The 26,985-nt window shown below is 40.1% G+C and overlaps 2 protein-coding genes across 4 annotated transcripts in view; one reads left to right on the forward strand and one right to left on the reverse strand.

Annotated features, from left to right (window-relative positions):
• tpst1 (tyrosylprotein sulfotransferase 1) overlaps nucleotides 1-26,985 on the reverse strand; it is a 361,312-nt gene that overhangs the window by 248,800 nt on the left and 85,527 nt on the right. The window lies entirely within an intron of this gene.
• The window catches only part of sgsm2 (small G protein signaling modulator 2), a 61,196-nt gene that overhangs the window by 6,280 nt on the left and 27,931 nt on the right, over nucleotides 1-26,985 (forward strand). For all 3 annotated transcript variants that reach the window (XM_056263287.1, XM_056263288.1, XM_056263289.1), the window contains exon 3: nucleotides 20,097-20,265. In XM_056263287.1, coding sequence (XP_056119262.1) covers nucleotides 20,097-20,265 — 169 coding nt within the window. The remainder of the gene's footprint in view (nucleotides 1-20,096; nucleotides 20,266-26,985) is intronic.

Consider the following 26,985-nt stretch of genomic DNA (forward strand, 5'->3'; position numbering starts at 1 on the left):
CGATAACAAGCAGCGATGTCAGCCCTCGGCTACGCTGTGACTCATCTCTGTCCTTCCGTTTGCCGGTTAGCGTTTTTTAATTGTGGAACATCTGGTGATAAATTTGAATTATTACTTCTGTTACTCAGGCACTTTTTTTGGATAGCGTAATAATGAGTACATCTTCGGCACTCCTTTTCATTCGCTCTAAATTGCGAGTTGGAATATGAGATTTGCTGTGTAAATGCTATAGCAATAGCTGTTTAACTCCATAACTATACAGCAGATCTAACCTTCTTAATGCTTAATATTAGTCCTTTGAGATGATGTGTTTGCACTCAGTTTATGTGAAACCCTGTGGTACACGGGAACCTTTCAAAATGTTAATCAGGTGAACAGTGGCACAAATAATACAGTGCAACTTCTCTGAAAAAATAAATAAATAAAAAATACACAATTTGGATACAAATCAGGGACATGCCAATATCAATAAATAGGCCTCTATAGATTAATAGGCCTATATATATATATGTATATGTGTGTGTGTGTGTGTGTGTGTGTGTGTGTGTGTATAGTACCGGTCAAAAGTTTGGAAACATTACTATGTTTTTGATAGAAGTTTTTGATGCTCATCGTCAAGCATGCATTTAAAATACAGAAAAACAGTAATATTGTGAAATATTATTACAATTTGAAAGAATGGTTTTCTATTTTAATATACTTTCAAATATCATTTATTTCTGTTATGCAAAGCTGAATTTTCATCAGCCATTACTCCAGTCTTCAGTGTCACATGATCCTTCAGAAATAATTCTAGCCTATATATATATATATATATATATATATATATATATATATATATATATATATATATATATATATACTATGATTGCATATATTAATACTGTATTCATTTCTAACTGTATTCCAATTTCATAATTATAAAGAAATAAATATGTATTTGGATTTATTGAGAAGTCTAGGTCTGATGCATTCACATTCTTGTGTAATTTGTAGTTCTTTTCATTTCTTTTATTTAGAGTGGCAAAGAAAGAGGCTGATTTTTGTGTGCTTTCTTCTAAGACTTTCCTCCTCTCACTCTGGTTTTCACACTCTCACACGCATTGCAGGCGTTTTACATGATGATTTGGAGTGTTTTTGGGTGTCTGAGGATAAGAGCATCTGAGTCGTGACTGGTGACCGTGATCGGGGTGATGAGGTTTCAGTATAAATGCTGGTGTGTGTGGGGAGGGGTGGTCTGGGAGCGCTGCCAGTCTGTCATCACTACCAAAAAGCAGAGCAGTTCCCCTGTTTTCCAGGCAGTCGTCGGGCACGGATTCCCCACGCAGCCGGCCACCCCCTCACTTTCATCCTGGAGCACGCACTCACCCACGTCACACCAGCTTGTGACAATGCACTTCCCAGCTAAATTATGTTTCAGGGGAATAAATCAAAAGGAATTGTGCCTGTGCAACGTAGGCTGGTTGAACTGTGTGCGTGTTATGGAGGCGGCATGTTGCATTTGAGCACTAACATAAGGCTTTGTTCTGATCTAGAAGGAGAAAGCTGTCCGTTAGCATTTCTGTTCATCTCAGTGGCAGTTGCCTGGCTGGACTCTGCCATGATGCCAACCAACTAAACCTTGACTGCTCTCTTCAGACAATCAAATTGTTTTTTGGCATATTTGACTCGTACCCATGAAGTAGCCTAGTTTGTAGTCTGCAGCAAAAAAATAATCTTATGGAATTTGTTTGAAATTTACAAACGAAAGGGTCGATTTGGGATCCATTTTTTAATGAAAGATAAGCTGATTTGCTGCTCAAGAAACATTACTTATTATTATTATTATTATTAATGTTGAAAACACTGCTTAAAGGTGCTGTATGTAATACACATATTCGTTGAAATGGGTACTGCAGTCCAAGTTCAAAATATTGGAGAGTTGTTTCTCTTCAGACTCTGCGCTCCCGCGGGTTGCCAGACTGAGGACACGCAATGGCCGCTGCAATGGACTGTCTTTTCCAATAACTGGCAACCTGGGGTGTCGAAATACTATTGGGTAAATTGGCAGTGGGCGGGATCACACAGACCAAAACAAAAACAGACATTCTGACAAGGAAACGCACATTCTAAAGTAGAAAAACTGGCTGTAGCATTGCTTTTCGGAGAAATAATTATTTGAACTTAGCTTGTTTCCTAAATATCTGCAAACTTATTACGCAGTACAGAAATTACATACAGCATTACATATTTTTGAGGAATGTGATGATTTTTTTTCCGGATTCTTTGATGAATATAGAAAGAATAATTTGTTCTTGCTGAAGAAAAGTATTTCTTTAAAAAAAAAAACTTACTGATCCCAAAATATAGCAACATGCAGTGTCTGAAAAAATGGATCTGGCTGTATTATTTTCAGAATAACTGATATAGTCAGTCATAGCATTGAAAAAACTCAAACATGTTTATGTGCAAAGTCACAAAGAACTCTCTTAGTCTGGCAAGAACATTTCGAGCTGTTATTTATTTCCTAAATTGGTCACTTTTTTGGCTTCTCTTCAGAAATGAGATGAGTCAAAAGCCTAAAACTGGGTTTCCCAGAAAGCATCTGTCAGATGCTTTGATCCCAATGACGTCTTTTTCAGTGTTTGATATTGGTGTTGCTGTCTGATCATGTGCCCGTACCCTGCTGCCTCCCCATAATGCAGAGCACACACTGTACGGACATGCCAAGCCATTAGGCACAGCAGAGCTGCATAATAACCTCTGTCCTGATGCTGCTGCTGCTGCTAATGCCTGTTTGAGAATTACATGGGTGTGTGCACTCACAGATCTCTCTGTGTATTTAGTGTAAAAAATAAAATCACACTTAATCATGATAAAATCATACAGTCTTAATCATCTTTCAAATCATAGTGGCTTTTATCGTAGCTTACAATAAAGTTTTCTGTTAATAATTATTTTACATTTCGTATCATGAACATGTTAGGGTTAATATTAATATTTACATGTACACTACCATTAAAAAGTTTTAATTTGATGAGTAGAAAGTTAACAAACATGAATTGGCGCTAATCGAAGAATTCAAATTTAGCATTAATGTAGATTAATAAAAGTTCATAACTGAAAGTTCAGGACAAACCTTAGTTTTGGAATCAGGGCACATTTAGGCGAGTTTTATGGCTGCTTTTTTAATCTATGCAACTTAAAACATTTAAAAATACTATAACCCTAGTTATCAATCATCATTTCCTACATGATTCATTAATTTACTCACTTCCAGCATGAAAAGAATGTCCTACTAGTTTCCCATGGGTAGTTTCGACATTGTGCTGGTGTTCATCTTGCAAATATACATGTAACCATTTTGACTTCAAGACTTAAAGACAGCGCATGTATGTCCATCACTGTGCTGAATTTGCCTCAGAAGAGTTTGGCTAGCATGTTCTGAAAGTTTTTGTCCTCTGCATATTAACAAGCAGTGGGTTGTGTCGAGGGTCAGCTGGCTCCAGGCTGTGTAGCCCACTGGCTGATCAATGGAAAGAAAAAACACAGACCGTGTAAATCATTCAGGCTGTGTTTCGAACCAGAGCTGAGTGTGGGCGGGGTCAGGGGTCACCAGAAGAGGGTGAGAGCCCAAATTGCAATTTAAGTTTTTGAATTGTGTTTGGACTAGATTGCATTATTCATTAATGGTACCAAATTACAGAATAGAAGCAGAGATAATTAGTCAAATCCTCTAAGATGCTGATTTTCTGCTGTTGTATGCATTCACAAAACTGCACCAGTTAGTTCAAATCAATGCAACCCCCAAGTTTTTGTCATATTAAAAGTTTACGCATTAAATTGACACACCCTAAAAGCGACTTTAATTTGAGCGATTGATTCAAATCTGATTATTTTGTCACAGTCTACCCTAATATGAAAATCCATGCCGTTCCAAATCTGTGACTTTACACAAAAGTACATTTTTGAAGAGACATTTCTCAAAATATTTCTTTTATGATCCGCAGAAAAAAGAAAGTCGTACTGGTTTAGAATGACTAAATTATGGCTGAGTCCGAGATCGCATACTGTCTTGAGTAGGTACTTATTGATTTGATTTGAATAAGTAATTACTTCACGACCGCTAATAAGGTATGTTCTATATAGGATGAATGTAATCTGGACGTACTATATTCACCATATTGTCATTATCATGTGACCTCCCCAACATCAGTTACATCGCTTCACTGCCATTCATAATTCCTTTCCCGTGGCCTCGTGGGATAGGAAAGTGTCTATCATGCACACTTCAGAATCTCGCCGGAAGAAGTAGGTCATCCGGGGACTTTTTACCTACTCTTTTATGATTACTGTGAATTCATACTTCTTTTGTCACTTACTGTTTTTCACGTACTATAGGGAAGTATGCGATTTCGGATGCAGCCTAATACAGAATGATCATTTCTGGATGAACTGTCCCTTTAAAGGTGCAGTATGTAATGGGTAATGCAGTCCAAATCAAAAATATTGGAGAGAGTTGTTTCTCCTCAGACTTGGCGCTCATGCTGGTTGCCAGATTAAGGACACACAATAGGAACACGCACAATTGACAATGGAAAGCAATGAGCCTTACACTGTAAGCTGATCAGCTAATGTATTTGCAACATTTTTATTGCCAAGGTTTTTTAGCTCGGTTAGAATCTGCTATTTCTGGCCCAGTTAATTTGTTCGCTTCCATGGCTGCGATACGCTGTGTTTTCCTACAACTGGCATCCAGGGTGTCAAAATACTATTGGATAAATTGGCAGTGGGTTGGATCACACAGACCAAAACTAAAACAGATATTCTGACACGGAATGGACATTTCAAAGTAGAAAAAATAGCAAGTTCTGTCATGAAACTCTAGGTGGCGCAGGCTGATGGTTCCTTAATGCTACCTGATGATATTTACATTGTTTACACTGTCATGAAACTCTAGATGGCACAAGCTGATTGGTTCCTGTCGCATCTGCAGCCAATGAGTTTGCTGCTCAACATAAAATTAATTTAAATAGCTGGTTACTATAGCAGTTTGCAGCACTCTTCACAGGGTTGAAACCCCCCACCTTCCCGAGCTCCACCTGTATAGATCTGCTACAGGTAATTTTATATATGCTATTTGTGCAGCAGCAGTATGTCTTGCATGTCACAGCAGCGTATCGTTGTTTGTATTGGAAAGTACAAGTCCCTGTACTTGCTCTGCGGGAGCAGTAGCAATAATCAGCAGCAGCAAATATCAGCAGCAGCGTAGTCAAGACCAAATACTTTAACATTGTCATATCCATTACCATGCTAAAAATCTTTGAGTTGTCATAACAGAATTGCATGTAGCATTGGTTTTCGGAGAAAGAAGTATTTAGCAACTTAGCATGTTTCCTAAATCTCTGCAAACATATTATGGTATTTTTATGCTTACAGCACCTTTAAGTCAGAGACTTGAGACTGAGAGCAATGACTGGTTAGGGCATAAGGTCACATCATGTGATATCTGATACTTCCTGATTCATGGAATGCTAACAATACCAGAAGGCTACTCAATTAATTCAATCACTGTGTTGTTATTTCCTATTTTCCTGTGGAAAAATACTAATCTTTTCACTTCACCCAGTCTAACTTCCTCTGTGCTGCATGCATTTTTAAGTCCCTTAACGTCATAAGGAGCTGAAACAAAACTTTGCAGATTTTCTCTTGAACACCTGCTCTTCTGTGAGCTAATTAGATGTTAATGAATGAATGAATAGAGTTGTGAGTCATGTCTGTTTACCCAGCTAGGATGATGCTCACAATAAAGCATCTTGTAAATGAGTCTTACTTGGGACCCAGATTTAAATTAGACTGCGAGCAGACTTGTGAGCAGAGTGCACAGCTGTTCGCTCGGATATGGCCAAGTCGAACGTAGAACAGGTAGTGAATTTTCCAGGACGGATGCTCCTTTACCCATTGAATCAAAATCACGGGAGTCATAGAGATTTTTGTTACTTTAACTGCAGGTTTTTAATTTAAGAAGGAAGCAGACAGAGCAGGGTTATTTTCTGAATGGGCGTGAGTTGAGATTGTAGGACACGCATGCTTAAGAGACTGATTACATCTGTACGTGATACAGCTTTTCTGTCTTTGTTTGAATCACTAGAACAGGCTACATGTGGGTAGATTAAAATGTAGGTAATTTATTGATCAACCGATATGTTTTTAGTGTTTACAAAACACAATTGACGCTGGTAGGTCACATGATAATGACTACATGGCGGATGTAGTATGTCCGGATTACATTCATACTGCACACATTCATACTATATAGAACATACCTTTTTAACTGTCGCAAAGTAAGTTCAAATTCAAATGTAGTTCCTACTCAGACTGTACGCGATTTCGGACTCACTGTAAAAGTCCATGAAAACGAAACTGAACGTTACAGAATACAGTTGTTCTGTTTAAATTTTTAAAATTTTTTATTTTCAAGGTTATGATGAATAGAAAAAAAAAATACAATTTGACATAATTGGCAAACCTCCAGTAATACTGCAGTGGACCCTCTGTTTTAAAAATGTTTTTTGTGCTTCGGAAAAAAATAATTGTTTTCAGTGTAAAATGATGACTGATTATTAAAATTCTATGTGAAAAAGGTTAAAATAGGAATGTTTTTTTTAAGGTTTCATAATATTAACTCATTTGAGTGTATCCATGGAAACTAGGAATTCAAAAATGATGTCATACTCATGAAGAGAGGCTGATCAGATTTATGATAATCCACTCTACATTTGAATATTTCTTCTTATGCCCCTAGATGCTGATACTGTCAAAATGGTTAAACATCGGCTGACACATCATTAGTCTAGCTTTCCCTTTTGGCAGTCAGTCCTGTATCTCCATATGTGCTTGTGCATCATTTAGGGAGACCACAGATGCTGCAGAAGACTCTAGTATTTCACTAATTATGGTCTATCTCCATGACAACACAGTTTCTATACAGGGATTCGGCCATGTCAGAGGCTATTACGCACACATTTGCTGAAACAAACTCACCGGTTATGTAACCCCCTCGATCGGTGGTCTTCTTTAGGGTTATTTCTGAAGACAATGTGCTGTGTCCTGAAGTGACCGTGAGGGTGGCCACAGCTGGCAACTCAGGCACTGATCGCCCTCCACATTTGTAGTAAAAGTGCACTCTGCCATATCTTCATGCACCATGCCTGCTTCCTCACAGCATGATACAGGTGCTAGGCTGATAAATAACATCGGCTGTGCCCACGATTGATAAGATTATCCCTGGCACGCTACTGGGGAGCTCACAAGCCCCCTGCACGCTATCGCTCTGATGCTGTCTGCAGGGGACTGCGCTCTGGGGACCAGGTGGCATCTGACCTTCACAGCTTGAACTCCACTAAGGTTGTACAGTTCGCTCTGCTCATGAGGACAGGGCCGGTGTCATATTCCCGTCGATTTCATCAGCCACCGAGAGTGCACTGAGAGACGCTTTATGTTGAATGACATGGACTTTCCCGGAGCTGTCCACTGGGGTTGATGGGAAGACCTGTTTCGGGTGTCTCTGACGGATGTGTTTTTGTTGTTGATGATTGGCAGTCTAGATGGGATGTTATTTATGCGTTGCCATTTGGGGTTTGTGGCTGATTTTCATCAGTCGCTCAGTCGTGATCTGCGCACCTGTTTGAATGGTGTGTGTGTGTGTGCTGGTGTGTGACTGGATGACTGTAGGGAGCGCTGCTTGGATTGATGGGGGGTCTCTGATGGCCTGTTGTTATCTCTTCACTGATTGGACAATGAGACTGTTAGATCTGCTGAAAATCTATCTATCCTTTTATCCATCTGTCTATCTGTCTGTCTTTTTTCAAACAAGTCTTTGTCAAGCCACTGTTTAGAATTTGTTTTAATAAAAAATAAAAAAACATTAGTTGAATTTCTTTATAATTGACTATTTACATTACTTATGCTTTTTTTATATTCAAATTTGTATTGTAATTCTATTTCCTGTTTGCTACCTCAATTCAAATTCATAAAATTGATTTTAAAAGGCTAAATTCTGAATTCTAAATTCAATTCTGATGAAGCATTGGACATGATGTCGTTCTACATACATTCTCTGACACTTGTCACATATATTTCTGAATATAATTTCTAATAATAAAAATGATCTTTTTACTTTAAAATAAGATTACTGTGAGTACACAGTTTTTTTTTTTTTTTCTTGTACCGCAGTCTTACTTTCTTTGCTTCAAGTCTAAGTTTATATTGTGTGGATTCATCTTTCAGTTGGTTGGTTGGTTAAGTTTATGACTTAGAATCAAACAAACAAACAGAGACACATTTCAATCCTCATTACATACCTATTTGCAAACAATCAGGTTCTCAAATAATCTGGCTTAATCCCATCTGTACCAACATTGTATTAGCCTAAATGATGTCCCACTGACTTCTCTAAACCCTCCCCAAATCCCACAATCCCTAGCTGCCAGATCGACACGACTCCTGATGCTCCTCAGCATTCCTTAAGACATTAACCTATGGCAGTATCAACTGTTGTTCTTGTTCTCTCAGTGTCTGGATGCCGGGGCCGGACTGGTTGATGTTGTTTCCCTTCATTAGAACCGAGAGAGGTAGTGCGTAGGAGTGACTCCCCACTGGGAGACATGCTTATTTGGGATTGAGAAGCTTTAGCGCATGTCCATTTCCTGTGGAGCATGGAAACTGAAGTGCACAAAATTCTCCTTGTCTTGTGATCAAGAATATAAAGGATAGAAATGAAGAGGGAAAGGGTGCTGTAAAATAATCAGACTTATTAAGCACTAATTAATTAACCGTGTTAATTTTTTTTTTCACATTCCATCATTATATTTGATATGGTTGCACGTGAATCACATTATGAAATGGGCCTAAATGTTTTTCTACAAAACACGTTGGCCACAATTATTGGCACCCCTAGAATATTTTATGAGTATAATATCTCTGCATATATTCACATTTTATATTTACATTTTTTAGCACACCAGGGTAATTAGGGACATGAAATTGTCTAGCTGTGACTTCTTATTTCACAGGACTATAAATATTAGGAAACACAAAGGCCAAATTCCCTTAATCATCCATCACAATGAGTAAAACCAAAGAATATAGTTCTGATATGCAGCAAAAGATTGTTGAGCTTCACAAAATAGAAAGTGGCTGTAAGAAAATAGCTAAAGATTGAAAATCCCCATTTTGACCATCAGGGCAATAATTAAGAAGTTCTAATCAACTAAAGATGTTGCGAATCTGCCTGGAAGAGGACGTGTGTCTATATTGTCTTAATGCACGGTGACGGCGAGGATGATAGTTTGAGTGGCCAAAGACTCTCCAAGGATCACAGATGGAGAATTGCAGAGATTAGTTGAGTCTTGGGGTCAGAAAAACAAGCCCTACATCACCACATGTTGTTTGGGAGGGTTTCAAGAAAAATTCTCCTCGCTCATCCAAGAACAAACTCCAGCATATTCAGGTGTCAAACATGTCTGGAACTTCAAAAGGAGCCTGGATCTGTGGTCAGATGAAACAAAAAAAGAGCTTTTTGGCATTAAACCCCACCAGAAGGGTTTGGTGCAAGCAGGGATAAAAAGTGCCCACGGTTAAATATACCGCTGGATCTTTAATGTTGTGGGCCTATTTGTTTTGCTGGAGGTCCTGGATCTTGTTCAGATACATGGCATCATGGATTCTAGCAAATACCAACAGATGATAAATCAAAACTGGACGCCCTCTGCTAAAATTCTTATAATGGGCCGTGGTTGGATCTTTCATCAGGATGACGATCCAAAACAAACATCAAAATCAACACAAAAATGTGTCCCTGGCCTGAGCACAAAATGGCCGTCCCAGTTCCCTGACCTGAACCCTATAGAAAATGAGTGGGTTGAACTAAAGAGGAGAAGCACTAACATGGAGCTGGGAATCTGAAGGATCTGGAGAGATTCTGGAGGAATGGTCTCTGATCTCTTGTCAGATGTTTCTCAAACTCATCAGGCATTAAAATAATGAGAAAACTCAGAGCTGTTATATCTTGGGAAAATGAGGCTGCAAAAGTATTTAATAAAAGGTGGCCAATAATTATGGCCAACGTGTTTTGTTGAAAAACATTTTTGGAATGTGAATTTCCCCACAATTTCAATTATTTTACTTCAATGAAAGGTTAGATTGTTTTACTCTCCAAATGCAGTCCCTTGCAAAGCATTGCTGTGAACTACAGGTCCACCGCCCAGTTAGTTGTCAACAAAAATGATTCATGTAGTCCCAAAACAAAATAATTAAATAAACTTCAGTTTTAAATGCATTAGGTCGATTGAACACAATGAAATTAAGTTGTGACAAAATCATGTTACTTAAATTGAACAAGGCAGACATCATTGAATTCATTTTTTTGAGTGTACAATACAGTTCACAAACAAACCATGGGCGCAAAACATGCTTTGTTTGATGTTTTAAGATGTTTCACAAACCACTATGGTAATGTTAGCCTGCTAGACAACATTGACGAAATATTCAACCAGCCCAAAACTCTCTCTCATTATGTGTTAGTTATTACTGGTGTCGGTTTCAAAAATACCAAAAACAAAGTACTTGCATTTGTTTTTTTTAATAATAGTCTTTAAAAACACAGTGCTGTCTCTGACAGCGGTATCAGGGAATGTTCTCTCTATGAGTCTCAGTGGGTGTTTCTGTCAAGTGAATACAGCATTGTCATGTTTTTCTGTCTTTGGAACAGGTGTTTGGTCACTGCTCTACTCTTCTCCATAGTGTCAGCAGCTGTGGCTGAGCGCTGCGCATCCCTCAGCTGATCAAAGCATCTCTGTTTCGTAGGTGCTCAGACAAATAGAGCGTTGATGAAGTAAACTCTCTCTTTCACACGGTGGATGGAGGGCGGTGCAAGCAGATAGATATTTATTCAACCTGCACGTCTTTGTCCAGAGAGATTAGATCAAACTCAAGCTTGCGATCACCGCTGTGATTCTCAGAGACGATATTGCATGGTCTGCTGGACCGTTAGAATCAATCAATATTTAATCACCTTGGATGAGAGGATAACCTGCAAGGCCATTTTAACAGTATCTGTGTCAGATTTAAGGTCTTAGCATGTTAATTTAAACATCTATAATTATTTTTCATCAAAAGTTTAATTTTTGCAAAAATGCAAGCAAAAGTATATTATCAGCATAACAATTTTAGTTAAAAGTTCTATAAAAAAAGACGTGAGCTTGACTGAAGCAACCACAGCAATATCTCTGAATAATGTAGTGAAAGGAAGTGTGCTTATAATCTAACTCTATAATACAGAGATTCCACTTAGGAGTACACTGTTGGTCATATTATGATGCTTGTTGTACTCGTTCAGTTCATTTGAACAGTATCTTTGTCAGATTTAAAGTCTTAGTATGTTAAAGGGTTAGTTCACCCGCATTGGACGTTAGTTCACCGGACGTTACCGGAAGCTAGTAATTACTGTTTATAAATTTATGATTATAGATATTTTTCTTACAAAACGCTTTGCTTCAGAAGGCCTTTATTAACCCCCTGGAGCCATATAGATTACTTTTATGATGGATGGATGCGCTTTTTTGGGCTTCAAAAAACAAGGTACCATTCACTCCAATTATAAAGCTTGGAAGAGACAGGATATTTTTTAATAAAACTCTGATTGTGTTTGGCTGAAAGAAGACAGTCATATACAGTCAAAGCGTCTGCCAAATGCATAAATGTAAATGTAAATATACACCTATGGCTTATGGGTGAGTAAATTGTGGGATCATTTTAATTTTGGGGTGAACTAACCCTTTAATTTAAACATCTATAATTATTTTTCATCAATAAAAAATGTATTTATGAAAAAAATGCATGCAAAAGTCTGTGACCACTAGTGAAATGTTTTTATTTTGCATTTAAAAAAATATAGGCTAACATAAAGATTTGAGTTAAAAGTTTAAAAAGAGTGAGTATATGAGAATATATGAGATATGCAGAATGCATATGCAATATGAGAATGCATTTGATTCATCCATCTTTTTATTTGATAAAAGTATTCAAGCTGCATGAAGTTCATGCAGAAGTTCAGACACAAGTTTGTGTCTCCAGCATTGATTTAAGATCCAAAGAGCATCTTGAGCTTCACTGGAAACAAAAGCATCTGTATGAACAAAGTCAGATGATCCATGTCAAACACATATTTATTCAAGGACCAATAAATAATTCCAAATTTCAAAATATTTATTTTTAATTTTATGCAATACAATTTATTTTATTTTATTATTAACAGTAATTAAAATTGTATGTTTATTTTTTTTAATTTTAGATTTTCAGTGTGGCCTCAGACTTTTGGATTCCACTGTGTCAATCTATCCTGTTTTCATACAAAGACTGAAATGAATCCAACCATGTGAGGATTGTTTGGCTGAGAGTCACTGGTTTGGAAGAAGACGCATAGCAGTTATTAGGATCATGAAAGCAGAAGTCTCGGGTGTCTTGAGAGCAGGAATGGGGTGAATACATCATAAACTTTGTGTGAGTGTGTGTGTGCGCGCGCACGTGTGTGTGTGTGTCAGAGATTTTTTTTTGCATTTTGCAAGGCTTCCTGGTGACAGGAATGGGCTGTTCACACTTAACTCCTTCCTTTCACAAAAAAAAAATACGGATGCCTGTATTAATAGAGGTGTCTAACTGTTTAAACTCGACTCATTCTCACCTCATAGAAATAGCATGGCAAAAAAAAACAAAAAACTTTTTTTCTTTTGAGAGCAACATCTGTAGAGCACAATAGTTTGTCATCACGATGAAGACTCTGCATACCTTCTGCGTGTTACTACCTCCCAAGGTTTCTTCCTAATCCTATTGACCATCTTATGAAGCTTTTCCTTGCAGTCTCAAAACAGTCCAACCAGCCTAATTATGAAAGCTTAAAGCTATACTCACCTTCATGTCGTTCCAAACCTGTATGACCTTTTCTTCTGTGGAGAACATAAAAGAAGATATTTTGAGGCAATGTCTTTATTTTTCGTGGTGCGTAAAATGGAAGTCAGTGGTAACTAAAAGTGTCATTCTTAAAAATATCTTCTTTTTTGTTCTCTTTTTTTCATACAGGTTTGGAACAACATAGGGGTGAGTAAAAGGACCAAAAAGAACCAGAGCAATACTTGAGCTTTGAATGAGAAACAGACTGAAATTTACATTGTTGACAGATAATCTTTTCCTCTGGAGAATATTCGGGTCATTCAGATGAAAGTGTGACTTGTCATGGCAGTTTCAAAGTCAGAAGTGATGTGCTTTCAAGGGGGTAGACAACCAGATCTGCAGCAGAGGGGCGATTGGGAGTTGCAACCTCTCTGTAATGGGCAACTTGGATGATGTTATTGATTTTCGCACAACTCTGACAGAAATTCAATCACTGTTTGTGGATAGATATATAGATATATACATAGAAATGATGGGAAGTGTCATAAACTGAATTTAAAATGGTCTCAATCCAAAACTATGTTTAATGACAAACATGTTGAATATTGTCCGACAGGCTGTTGATTCATTGAATAATAAGCTGTTTTACCACAAAAGCAGTTTATTCAGCATAGTGAAGCTTCTCCCCCATTGATATCAATCTGTTACACTTTTTTTGCCAACCTTGGAGGCTTGCCTTAAAGTGGTTTAGGTTTTAGTAATTTTATGTGCCTTTGTCATCTTTATAAGTTCTGTTTTTTTATTTTTCTATTTAACATTATTATTTTCTTTCAGTTTTAGTTAACAGTAACGGCACTTGTAGTGTCTTTGGGTGAAAGTTTTTAGTATTTCAGCTTGTGCAATTGAATTGATTCAGAATTTAAAGCTGCAGTCCGTAGCTTTTCCTCTTTGTCGCCATCTCTCTGTTCGAAATCTGTAACTGCAGTGATTCGCGGAATTATCATCTTTACGTGGGTTGTAAATCGGCATGAAACAGCGCGGATGAACACAGTGCTTTGAGGCGAGTGCTGCTGTCAGTCACCGCGCTGTGTGGATACTGTCATACAGAATCACAGATTCACTTTTTGAAAGTTTGACCAACATAAGAATTTCCATAAGAAAATGTCTTCTGAACAAGTAAGTAAAATCCATTTCGACATGATAAGCTTCGTTAGATTTAATCAACGCGATTTACAGCAACCGTGCAAATTATAGCCTACTTTGTTCTCAAATTGTTCATGTTAACAACATCAGCATTGCGTGACTAATGTTAAATTTAATGTGTTTTATGGTTACCTGTGTAGTTCAGAATTCATATTCTCCATAATAGCAAAACGAGAAAGGCACAACAAAGGAAACTCCATAACTGTGTGAATTAAGAAAACGTACTGATACACGATTGAACTATTGAAATGTCTTACTTGTTCAGCAGAAAAAGGCCGTCTCTTCTTCCGTTTTGAACCCCTTCAAAACACAGAGTTCACGCACTTTTCAAAAGCCCGATGTTTAAATCCTTGTGTTCGCATGAGACGGTTTCTTTCTCTTTCTCTAGCCACCTTAAATCCGAAGTACGAAGTCTTTTGGGTTTTATAACTGCTGAATCTCCAGTTGACACTGATGATTGTTGTTTGGATCTTTCTCGATGCCATAAGTTTAATCATGTAAAGTGCTGCGAGAAAAGCCTTTACATCTAAACATCTCGTCACGCGCAGTATAGCCGGCTAGCCGAAACTCCTCCTTTATGTGTACGGGTGTGACGTAATGACGCAAAGACATGCTCGAATTTCCCGCGGAAACCCACCAGTACCACTGGAATTAAAATCATTATTACAAGCTAACCGTTTTGAATCTAGCTATGGCAAGCAGATAGTTTTGACCACTGGCAGAACATGTTTTTTTAATATAATTATTTTGGATTATTTTTAACTTAAAAAAGTTACGGACAGCAGCTTTAATAAAAAATGTATTGAACTGAATCATATTGAATTGAATACCCACATTTTCTTAACCAACACTTACCTGTGGGAATGATCAGTTCCACATAGCACTGTCCAGTAGAAATTCTCATCTTAACTGGTCGTTGTTGGTATTCAGATGTCTGAACAATCTGAACATGCTCTTTTCCATAAAGCCAGCGCTTGAAGACAGAGCCTGAGTCCAGACTGAGGGACAAAGATCAGCCTGATTAATAAGTACAGCAATGCCAGAGAGCAGTGAGTCACTGAGCCTCTGCTTTTTTCTTTCTTCCCCTTTACTCTATTAATCTCCTCTTTTTGGTCTGTAGGTTCTCTCACGCTCTCGCCTCTCTAATTTCCTCACTCTTCAGCACTTTAACTCTGGCTTTCTTCTGGCCTGCCTTTCTCTGCCCCTCATTTTCAGTCCTTGTCTATGGTCCTCCCTCGCCTCCTACGCTCTGTGCAGCTGCCGAGTACCTCTGTAATGCAGTTCATTACTGTCTATTACTGTGACTCTCAGCTTGACTGCACAGTCACAGGTGTGTTCCCCTACAGACGGCAGCGAACGCCTGCATCCAGCCCCCGACCGCTCTCAGATAGTTGCTCTGATTACAGTCATCGATCAATGTGTGTAGTTGGTTGTGAGCGCGTTCACGTGTGTGATGTCATAGCGCCTCAAAAGCTGATCTCAATATAGTAATGTGCATCAATATATGGCTAATACATGGCCTACTGTTTTTAGTCTGAGACTGCTTGATAAAAATGATGGTTAATTGTGCCACTTAGCCTCAGATAAGGCAAGACACCATGAATAAGGTAAAATTGTTAACTGTGAGACATCACCATATATACTTCCACAGTTGATTAATCACAGTACGTTAAGTCATTTGTTTTTGTATTACAGGTTTTCTGCAATGTTATGTTTGAATATGCAAATGAGGCACACTCTATTTAAATATGCACAAATTTACAAACATTCCCATAACAGAACTCTGAACATTGGATAAAGCCAGGTTCGAAATTCTTGTGTTTTGTTTTGTTTTTTGCTTTGTAAAGATTTTTCTAGAGAGGATTTTTGGATATCTCTTTTTATCGTTAATTTTATTTATTTATTTAGCACCTTACAGGCTACACAGTAGTTCCAAAGTGCTGTACATTACAGTAGAAAGCAAAAGAACAACAGGACAAACATAAAAACATCCATGTGTACTAATGTACTAAAATGCGTACAAATAAGATTTTAAATGATTCTTAAAAACTTTAAGAGTTAAAGAGTTAATTAAAAATTAAGAGTTAAGGAAGCTCTAACATCCAATGGCAGATTATTCCACAGACTTGGACCAGCGACTGAGAAAGCACAATCACCCTTCAGTTTGAGACGTGCACGGGGAATAGTTAGAAGAAACTTGTTTCGATGATGTTAGTATTACGCCTGGACTTTAGGGCTTAATAAGCTCAGCTAAGTATTCTGGCGCCATTCCTTGAAGTGCTTTAAAAACATATATCAGAATCTTATACTATATCCTAAATTGTACTGGTTGCCATCCTAAAAAGGAAAACAGGGGAGTAACATAATCCATTTTCCCAGCATTCATTAACCTTGCTGCAGCATTTTGTACTAGCGGCAAGCAATCAACGTATGTTTGGCAGGTCCCAACATAAAGAGCACTACAATAATCTAGACAGGGAAAAAATATAAGCATGGAGAAATTTTTCCAGGTCACTGGCTGACAGAATTGGTTTCAATTTGGCTAGATTCCTTAAATAGAAGAAGCAATTACAAACCACTGTCTTTATCTATCGATTAAATATGATGGATAGTCAAAAATAACTCCCAAGTTATTTACTTGATCCCATGTACCCCTTCCATGGGCCTAAGTTATCGTTTAATTTAGGCTACAAGCTTTGCGACCAAAAACAATCATTTCTGTTTTGTTTTCATTCAATTGAACAAGGTTTCCACAGCTTTACTTCCTCCAGACACTTAAGAGGTATGGCATTGGAATCCTTACTACTGGGTCTCAACAGCAAGTAGACTTGAGTGTCATCTGCATACAGATGGTAAGAAATACCATCCAGAATCCAGAATCCAGAATCGGTCCGTCTTCGCCGGCCAAAGGTGGTCAGCGCAGACCACAACGATCTGCCCAGGTCTGTCGGTCCTGGGCGAGCCCCATCCAGTTGTGTCCCAGATCTTGTCGTAGCGAGTCGCGCCATCGTGTTGCAGGGCGTCCGCGTGGCCGCTTGATGTCTATCGGCAACCAGACGGTGACTTCGCGCGTCTGAACCCAACTGCAACGACAAAGAAATACCATACATCTTAAAAATCCTTCCCAAAGGGAGCATGTACAATGAAAACAGGACTGGACCCAAAATGGACCCTTGTGAAGGTATTCACTGAAAAGGATCTACATTCCAAATAAGAGGCAAATCATTTTAAGACCATCCCCTGAATACTAACAAACTGCTTTAAACGAGTCAGAAGGATCTGGTGATCGATGGAGTCAATTAAAAGAATTAAAATTAAAAAAAAAATTCTCTAATTAAAAGAAGATCATTAACAACCCTTAAAAGGGCTGATTCTGTGCTGTGTCCACCCCTAAAACCAGACTGAAATTAATTTAAAATATTATTCTTTGTTAAGAAACTGGAGAATTGTTTCAGCACAACTTTTTCAAGTACTCTAGACAAGCCAGGCAATCTATCACACTATAAATAAAAAAATAAATAAAAAACTTTCAACAGCCAGAAATATTTTTAGGAATACATTTATGTATAAACCAGGTGAATGATGAACAAACCCCACAGTAAAAACCTGAAGATATAAATTAAACTCGAGCATTTAGTGTATGTAAGTGCTTCTGAAGTGGAGATTTCTGGCTCAGTGCATGAGGAAAACTCTTCGCTTCGCTGAGGAAGACTCTTTTTGAGAAAACAAACTGATGTGTATTGTAATTAAAATCTACAATTGCCTGTTGTCGCTTTGGATTTGCATATGCTGAATAAATAAATGTAGATGCAAGCAGATGAGGTAAAATAAACACAGTAAATGTGTATTTTGGATATATGCATTCCAGTCTGAAAGGAAACAAGTTATGGAGGCTAAATAGACCAAGCTCTTGAAATTGACCAGTGCATGAAAAAAACAATACTTTTGCCTCTAGTCTTTTGCCATAAGCAGGGAAATGTTTAGATAGCACCACAAAGACAAATCAAAATTTGTCACATAAGAAAGGAATATGAATGGCGTACATATTGTATAAACTTGGATAGAAGTATTTAAAAATGACATAGCTTCCATGATTGAAAGAACACGGGAGTCTTTCAGTCATTAATGCCCCATTAAGAATAGCAACTGCAGCAAATGATTTATAGAGGTAATATGTCTAATCTGTTGTTCCGTAAATCCCCATGTGGTCTGTCAGTTGCTCTTAATGCAGTTCACCCTTGAACTAGATGGACCATTTTAATGTCTCTGTGATGGGATACTGATCTCCCATGTGCATTGTTTCAAAGCTTTCTTCAGTTAAATGCACAAAGCATCTTACCCATATGAGATATGAGTAAAATGTATATTGTCGTTTCCCCAATGAACAACTGAATACAGAATGAATAGACAAAATGAATAAACTAGTGAGAGTGTGAAAAGTGTGTTTTAAGAGTTTATTATTTAGAGGCATTATTTTTTCCTAAAATGGTTGTGTGCATTCAAACGTGTGCTTCGAGCATGAGACCAGAGTAGCTTGTGGGTGTATGGATGCAAACAGAAAGTAGTCAAACCAGCAGGCACAGAGAGATTATGTAAATACATCTTCATGAGCGTTCAGCTTGTTTCTCAAATGCACAGCGCTTTGTCTGCTCATTTGTTGCTCACTGGATGATGGATCCGAGAAACACGGGAAGTGCCATTTCTTATAGTGCCTCTCAGGGCATCACTGTTCAGATCAGAGCTACTTTTGGGAGAGGACGGTTATCGTTCTGGGTCTCAAGGGGGAAGTACTTAACAGCCACTTAGATGATTCATCTCGTTGAATGCTCTGAAATTAGACGTGTAGATTAGCAACATATTTTCAGCTTATTGTTAAAGTCTCTTTCTGCATGGCTGCACATCTTCAGAGTAAAAAAAAACAAAACAGGTAAAATCTTATTAAAAGCTAGCCATAGTAGTTGACTCAAACTGTATGCGGTAATGGGCCCTGCTGTTCAGCTTCTTTTGTGAGGCCCCGGGAAATAGTCCTATGTAATCCCTGTCTGCATGCATTTTCCCTTCATGAATGTGCATTTTAGCTGTCTAAATGTATCATAAAGGCTGTTAAAGGGAAAAACTTGAAGCTGAGAATGCTTAAGCCACTGTCCCCGGTGGCACAAGCCGAGCAATAAAAGTGCTATTACTGCCATAAACATCTGATTGCTTCCACAAATGCAGTCGATTATGTAGCAGCGAAAGGACCTCGATTCCGCTGAGATATTGATAGCATCAATCACACAGCGAGTCGATAGGTTGACTTTACTCAGCTGTCACGGCAGATGCAAATCTCATAACCGGCCTTTCATTGCGATTATGTAAAAAAAAGTATTTTAGTTTCTTTGCTGAGCAACTCTCCTCATGCATCTTGATTAATGTTGTTGGCTGCTTGTCAAGAAAGATGGACGAACGCATTAGTCGTGCTTTTGCGCCAATATGAACATCCTCTCCATCCTTCATCGTTGAGATTAGGGGGCTGGGGAACTGTTACCGTTGTTTATTTGTTTTTGAAGTGAGCCCACAGCTCTTGAGGCGGTTAAATCACAGGCGCGGTAACAGGTAGTTCGCCCTGACTCTGCCTTGCTGAAATATTTAGCTGTGCTCCAGGAACCAGCGGTAAATCTCGCTGCCAGTTGCAATTGTGCTCCCGTCATGGCTGTTTACCTCACAAAAGGAGAATGAGTATGAGGCAGAACACAATTACTTCTGCAATAAGATTTTCCCTTGCATCATGAGAGTTCATAGATAGCGAAGCCCATTGGGAAAGAAATGGAATTAAAAACTTGACTTGTGAGAACAAATGGCTGTTATTAAAGGAATTCATGAAGCAGTTGGAAATAATAAGATGCTAATTGCTTAAGTTTATTCAGTGTTCTGTTTGATCTTTGCCTGCATACCCTTTATCAACTCCTCCCTATATGTTCCTGCAGGCTCCATTGAGGCTTGCTTAAGTCACCTGCTGAAGCGAAGAGCGGCCGGATTCCTCCGCAGCGATAAGATCGCCGCCCTCTTCACCAAGATCGGCAAGGTGAACACCACGGCGAGTGAGATCTGTCGCAAGGTTCAAGAACAGCTACAACAGCAGGCCGAAATCACCAGGTCTGACTTCTTGATGTGCGCAAACTATGCCCAATCTAATTGAAATTTTATTAATCTTTTCATTTAATTAAACTCTGCCTCTGAAACAATTTTCTTTTCAGCTGATATCACCTTGGCCATGTGGGCTATTGGTTAATCATAGTATTCTGTCCTCTGCATGCGTGTGCGTTGGGCATGCATATACAGATAGTTAAACACTATATAACGTGATGAAGAGGCTTCAATGACCACTCAGAGGATGTCAATTATCTTCTTTACTTGAGTGCAATCATGTTGTTTCTCTCTCAATGTTACATTATTTTGTGAAACTGAAAAGAAATACAAAAATGCTTATTTAAATATAAATAACCAAAATACAATTACTACTTACACAATATTTACATTAACATCGTTAAATCACAGTAATTGTTACGAGATCACATGGCGATCTTTTGAAATGTCCGTACAAAGCACGTGGAACCGCTAACGTGCGTCTAATATACCCATCTTAATAAGATACAGACACAAAGTATATAACATTACAATTATATGAAATAAACTTACAAGCAAAGCTTCTCTGGGGCTTTACACAACGACACTGGAATCCGGAGTAAACAGCACGCGATTTCTCTGCTGCGCAGAACTGGAAAATGGCTACTGAGGTTTGCGTGATTGTCGCTATGAAGCATAACAAATAAAGTTTTCTCAATGGTAGTTTAACTAAAACTATAGCAAACAGCGCCATCTACTGGGGAAGAATGGCTAACTTTAGACATGACATAATACTCCCCGTCTGGAATTAAGCATAATGCCACTCTTGAATTCTCAACAAGTGAATACGTATTCACAGGGTAACTTAACACATAAGCAAAATAACCTCTGTAATAGGCCTTAAGAACGTCTTAGCAGTACCACTCTTAGTGACTTTCAGTTCCAGTTTTCTGACTCTGCCATCTGAACCAGAGATGGCTTTGGTGACCAGAGCCATTGGCCATTCGTTCCTTTTTACCTGATCATCTTTCATGAGGACCAGGTCTCCTTCTTTGATATTAGGCTTGTTGTCTTGCCATTTCTTGCGCAATTGAAGGGATGCAAGGTATTCTCGCCTCCACCTTTCCCAGAATATGCTTGCAAGATACTGCACTCTTTTCCACTGTTTTCGATACAGATCAGCACCTTCAAAAGGTCCTGGAGGTGTGTATGGGGTACACACCTTTTGGGTGAGGATCATTGCTGGAGTGAGGAGAAAGGGCGACTCGGGGTCAGTTGAAATGGATACGAGAGGTCTTGCATTGATCACAGCACACACTTCAGCCATTAGAGTTGACAGCATTTCATGAGTCAGATGTGAGGAGCTGATTTGAGGAAGCATGGAGTCTAAGATCCGCCTTGAAAGTCCGATCATCCTCTCCCATGCTCCTCCCATGTGAGATGAATGAGGTGGGTTAAAGATCCATTTCCAACCCTCTTCACTGAGGTATTTGGTCACACTTGAATCTTTGGTCGAAACCACAAGCGCATTCAGCTCTCTGCATGCTCCTTGGAAATTAGTACCACAGTCGGATCTTATGATCTTTGCTGGGCCTCGTATGGCGAAGAAGCGGCGAAGTGCATTAATGAAACTTGATGTTTCCATTGACTCTATCAGTTCGATATGAATGGCTCGCACGGATAAACATGTGAATATTACTGCCCATCTTTTACTGTAGGCCTGGCCTCCCCGGGTACGACGAGCTGATACATTCCAAGGGCCAAACACGTCCAAGCCGACATTAGTAAAGGGTGGTTCTGTGCTGATGCGGTCAGAAGGGAGATCTGCCATTTTTTGTTCAGCTGTTTTACCTCTCTGTTTGCAGCAAGTGACACACTTGCGGAGGACACCGTTGATCTGTCTCTTTGCTCCAACTATCCAGAATCCTGCAGTGCGGATTGCTCCTTCTGTAAATATTCGCCCTTGATGATTTACTTTCTCATGGTGATGATTTGTTAGGAGGGTTGCTATGTAACTATGGCCAGGTATGATGAGAGGGTGTTTCTCTCTGCTGAGGAGTGTGGACTGTTCTAGTCTGCCTCCAATTCTTAGGAGTCCGTCCTCCAGGACAGGGTTAAGCCTCTTGAGAGAACTCTGCTTGGAAATGTCTCTCTCATTCTCCAGACAAGTGATTTCTGCTTTATAAGCCTCTCGTTGTGCACACCTGATGATGACGTTTTCAGCTTGAGTCAGCAACTCGGGCATGTACGAACTTTTGCAGTGGTGCCAGCCGTAACACGACTTTTCTTTGTTTCTGAAAGACTGGGCGATGTGAATAAGAGAAGCTACAGCTCTTCTTAAGGATCTCCAAGATGAAAATCTTTCAAAGCGGTGAGAACTAAGACCAGAAGTATGGTTTAAGCAGGTGGTGACGTGTGCACGCACTTCCACGTCTGTATCTGGATCGATAAGATTATAAGGAGCTTCATTCACAGGGGTGGGTGCAGGATGCTGCAGAAATGTAGGACCGGTGAGCCAGTTTGTTTCAGTTAGACGGCATGCAGGAACTGGTCTAGTAGCAACATCAGCAGGGTTTTGTGAGGTTGGAATGTAAAGCCACTGTTCTGGGTGAGTGAAATTTCGAATTCTTTGAACTCTGTTACTGACGTACACGTAAAAGCGTCGGGTCTCATTGCAGATATACCCCAATACAACTTTGCTGTCTGTATAAAACAGTAGGGTGTCTGGTTTAATGTCTAGTTCCTGGACGATTTGTTCAGCTATTTCGACTGCAAGGACGGCCGCGCACAGTTCAAGTCTGGGAACCGTATGTCCAGTCTGTGGGGCTAGCTTGGCTTTTCCCATAATGAATCCAACTTGACACATTCCATCATGATCCGTTATTTTCAAGTATGCGACAGCGGATATGTTCTGAATGGATGCGTCTGAGAAGATGTGAATCTCCTTTTTTACTGATTGGGAAATGGACATTACAGTGTAAGCTCTGGGAATTTTGAGCTGCTCTAAGTCCTGCAACGAGTCTTTCCAGCGGTTCCATTCCGTTTCCTTTTCAGCTGTGAGGGGGCAATCCCAGTCCGACTTCCCATTTGAGAGTTCACGGAGTAGCAGTTTCCCTTGGATTGTGATTGGCGCTACCATGCCGAGAGGGTCAAACAAGCTGTTTACAGTCGCCAGGACTCCTCTGCGTGTGAATGGCTGGTCACTGAGGTCGACTTGGAATGTAAACGTATCCTTCTGAAGGTCCCAACTCAAGCCAAGACTGCGCTGTAAAGGGGGCGAGTCAGTGTCTAGATTCAAATGTTTTAAGTCTTTGGCATAGTCGGCTGGAGAGAATGCGTGCATCACAGCTGGGCTATTGGATGCTATTTTGTGGAGTCTTAAGTTAGAGATAGCGAGCATGTCTTTGGTAGCCTTAAGCAAACTGATAGCTTCGTTGATGGATGGAAATGACTTGAGTCCGTCATCAACATAGAAATCTCTTTCAATGAAATGTCTCGCATCAGCACCGAACTCCGCTTCCGCATACAAGGCAGCACGTCTAAGGCCATAAATGGCAACGGCTGGGGAGGGGCTGTTGCCGAAGACGTGGACTTTCATGCGGTATTCTACCATGCTTTGGGAGATGTCGTTGTTCTTGAACCACAGAAAGCGGAGGAAGTTCCTATGATCCTCTCTGACGATGAAACTGTGGAACATTTGCTCTATGTCCGCAGTGATGGCTATTGGCTCGTGCCTAAATCGTAGTAGGACTCCTAGCAGGCTGTTGTTTAAATCCGGGCCTGTTAGCAGCACGTCGTTCAAAGACACGCCATGGAACTGGGCGCTGGAGTCGAACACCACCCGAATTTGACCAGGCTTGCGTGGATGATACACACCGAAGGAGGGCAAGTACCAGCACTCCTCCCCTGGGTTCACAGGAGGAGCTGGCTCGGCATGATTGTTATCAAAGACCTTCTGCATAAACTCTACGAAGTGTTCTCTCATCTCAGGTTTCTTACGTAGTGTGCGACAGAGAGAGTTCAAACGGCTCAGGGCTTGCTCTCGGTTGTTTGGAAGCCGTTGTCTACGTGCACGAAAGGGAAGGGGTGCTACCCAGCTGTTAGCGTCATCCATGAACATTTCTTTGTCCATTAACTGAATGAACTGCCTATCCTCAATTGAAGGGGCTATTTTTTCATCATCCTCCGTTCTTTCAAAGACTGAGGTGGCCGGAGGGCTGGGAGCAAATTGGGGCAGGTGAGAGGCTTTAACACTTGGCTGTGCAGTTAATTTCTCCTTGAGGTAGAGTTTATTGGGACATGGACGAAAGTAAGATGGACGCCCGTCTTCTAGAATGTTTGTGCGGTAAACACTAACAGTTGAAGGCTTGTGAGCAGCACCAAGACACACCTCACCAACCACAACCCAGCCTAGGTCCAGTCTTTGAGCATAGGGAGCATTTTGTGGCCCATTGCGTTGCTCTCTTACCTTGTGGACTTGGAGGATATCACGTCCAAGAAGGAGAAGTATTTGAGCATTTGGATCTAGAGGAGGGATGAGATGAGCAATAGATTTGAGATGTGAGTGGTGTTTTGCTACTTCAGGAGTGGGTATCTCTGACCTGTCTTCGGGCATGTAGTCGCACTCAATGAGCGTAGGCAGTGGGACTGAAAGACTGCCATCTAGAGGATGTGCGATGAAGTCCATAGCCCGCCTCCCAGACATTTCTGTGACTCCGGCGCATGTGCGCAGAGTGTAGGGAAATTCTTTGCTCTTGAGATTGAAGAAGTCAAAAAATTCAGCTCTGGCAAGTGAGCGATTACTTTGATCGTCAAGAATAGCATAGACGTTCAGTGACTTGTCTGGCTTTCCCTTAGGGTGAACTTTGATGAGACAGATTTTCGAACAGGACTGTGAACTATTAGTATCCCCACAGACCTCTGTGCATTTAGAGTTAATGAAAGGGTTTGCACTTTCTCTCTCCCCGCCATGCTCTGTGTTGGGTGCTTTTAGTATCCATGGAGCTGGTCCAGGATGAAGAGCTGTGACATGTTTGTTGCTGCCACACTCTGTGCACTGTATGACAACTTCACAGTCTTTGGCCACATGCTCATTCGAAGAACAACATCTGAAGCAGATATTATGCTCCTTCAAAAACATTTTCCGTTCCTCAATGTTCTTAGCTCTAAAAGCTCTGCACCGTTTGAAAGGATGGGTTTTTTTGTGGATGGGGCATTGTTTGTTGATATCAGGCTTACTGTTAGGCGAAACGGAAGAGCTGGTTGTTTGTGCAATCTCAGTTTTGTGAGTAGAGATGAAGCTTTTCAGTGGTCCACCTCTTCTTACTGAGGTTTCAGGCTTTACAGGGGCAGTTGAAGATAAGTGGAATGCAACACTTGGGTCGTTGCGCATATAGGACTCCTTACATACAAAATCTGTGAAAAATGTGAATGGAGGAAATGGTACCTGGTACTGAAGCTTATATTGAGACCCTTGGGACATCCACTTTTCTTGGAGGTTAAGAGGAAGTTTGTTGACAATAGGTGCCACGCCCCTCGCTGTGTCCAGGAAAGAGAGCCCAGGTAAGTAGCCTCCAAGCTTTGCTGACTCCACTTCTTTGAGCAGATCTGCAAGTTCTCTTAACTTTTGGGGTTCTCTATTGCTCATTTTAGGGAAACAATCCAGCTTATCAAAGAGTGTTTTCTCAATTATTTCAACACTCCCAAAGCTTTCTTCTAGACGGGACCATGCCATTCTACAACCGGCTGCTGGATCAGCGACGTGAACAGCTCTCACTCTTTTGACTTGTTCTGAGGATTGCGGTCCTAGCCACCTTGTCAGAAGATCAAGCTCCTCGCTTGGGGTGAGTGATAATCCTTCTAGAGCATTCATAAATGATGACTTCCAGGCTAAGTAGTTTTCCGGCCGATTGTCAAACTTACTAAGCCCTGAGTTCACAAGCTCACGACGTACCAGGTATCTAGCTATTTCACTCATACCTGCATGGTTTGTTCAGGGTGGCTGTTGCGTTGAACCGCTGAGATAGGAAGTCTGAGGTTGTCTCACTTTCTCTGAAACCGGAATATGTCCATAGGCTTTGTTATGAGACATTGATGTGTATGGCAGGTTGCCAGGAGTATGCTGGGGAAATGATAAGTGTGTACTGGGCATTCTAAGCTGGCTTATAGTGTATGGTCTAGGAGTTGAAATGTGGTTAAGTCTGTCAACGTTCTGTGTGGCATCGCTCGTGACAGCCGTGGTGGGAAGCACAGGCAAGATCATAAACTGTTCGTGATCACGGGAGTCAGGCTCTGCTTTAACATGAGGGAGACAGTGAAAACTTGATCCAGAAAGACTGTCCACATAGTCCTTTGTACGCTTTTCAATAGTCTCCTGTGGAAATGCTGTGACATCAGTCGCCATATTCATTTCTCCTGTCTCGATTTCTGATACAGCCGCTTCAAGAAACTCAGCCTCTGCTGCTGCGGCTGCAAACTCCTTTTTATGCTGTAGTGATAACAGTTCAGATTCCAGTTTAGCTCTTTCTAGCAGTACCTCAGCCTCTCTTTTCACAAAGTTTGTACGTGCTCTGACTGCTTCTGCTTTAGCTCGTGCTCTGGTTGCCGCCATACTCGCAGCGGACGATCTTGAGCTCTTGGAAGATGCAGATATCACCGATCTGGTTTCCAGTTGACTGAGTGAGGCATGTGATGTGGTCAGTTGTTGCTGTTGCTCTTCAGTTTTCTCTTTAACATCCATCTTGAGTCAAC

This window comes from Rhinichthys klamathensis, unplaced genomic scaffold (assembly GCF_029890125.1).
Source record: "Rhinichthys klamathensis goyatoka isolate OS25496 unplaced genomic scaffold, OSU_Roscu_1.1 h1tg000206l_1, whole genome shotgun sequence".
Lineage (NCBI taxonomy): Eukaryota > Metazoa > Chordata > Actinopteri > Cypriniformes > Leuciscidae > Rhinichthys > Rhinichthys klamathensis.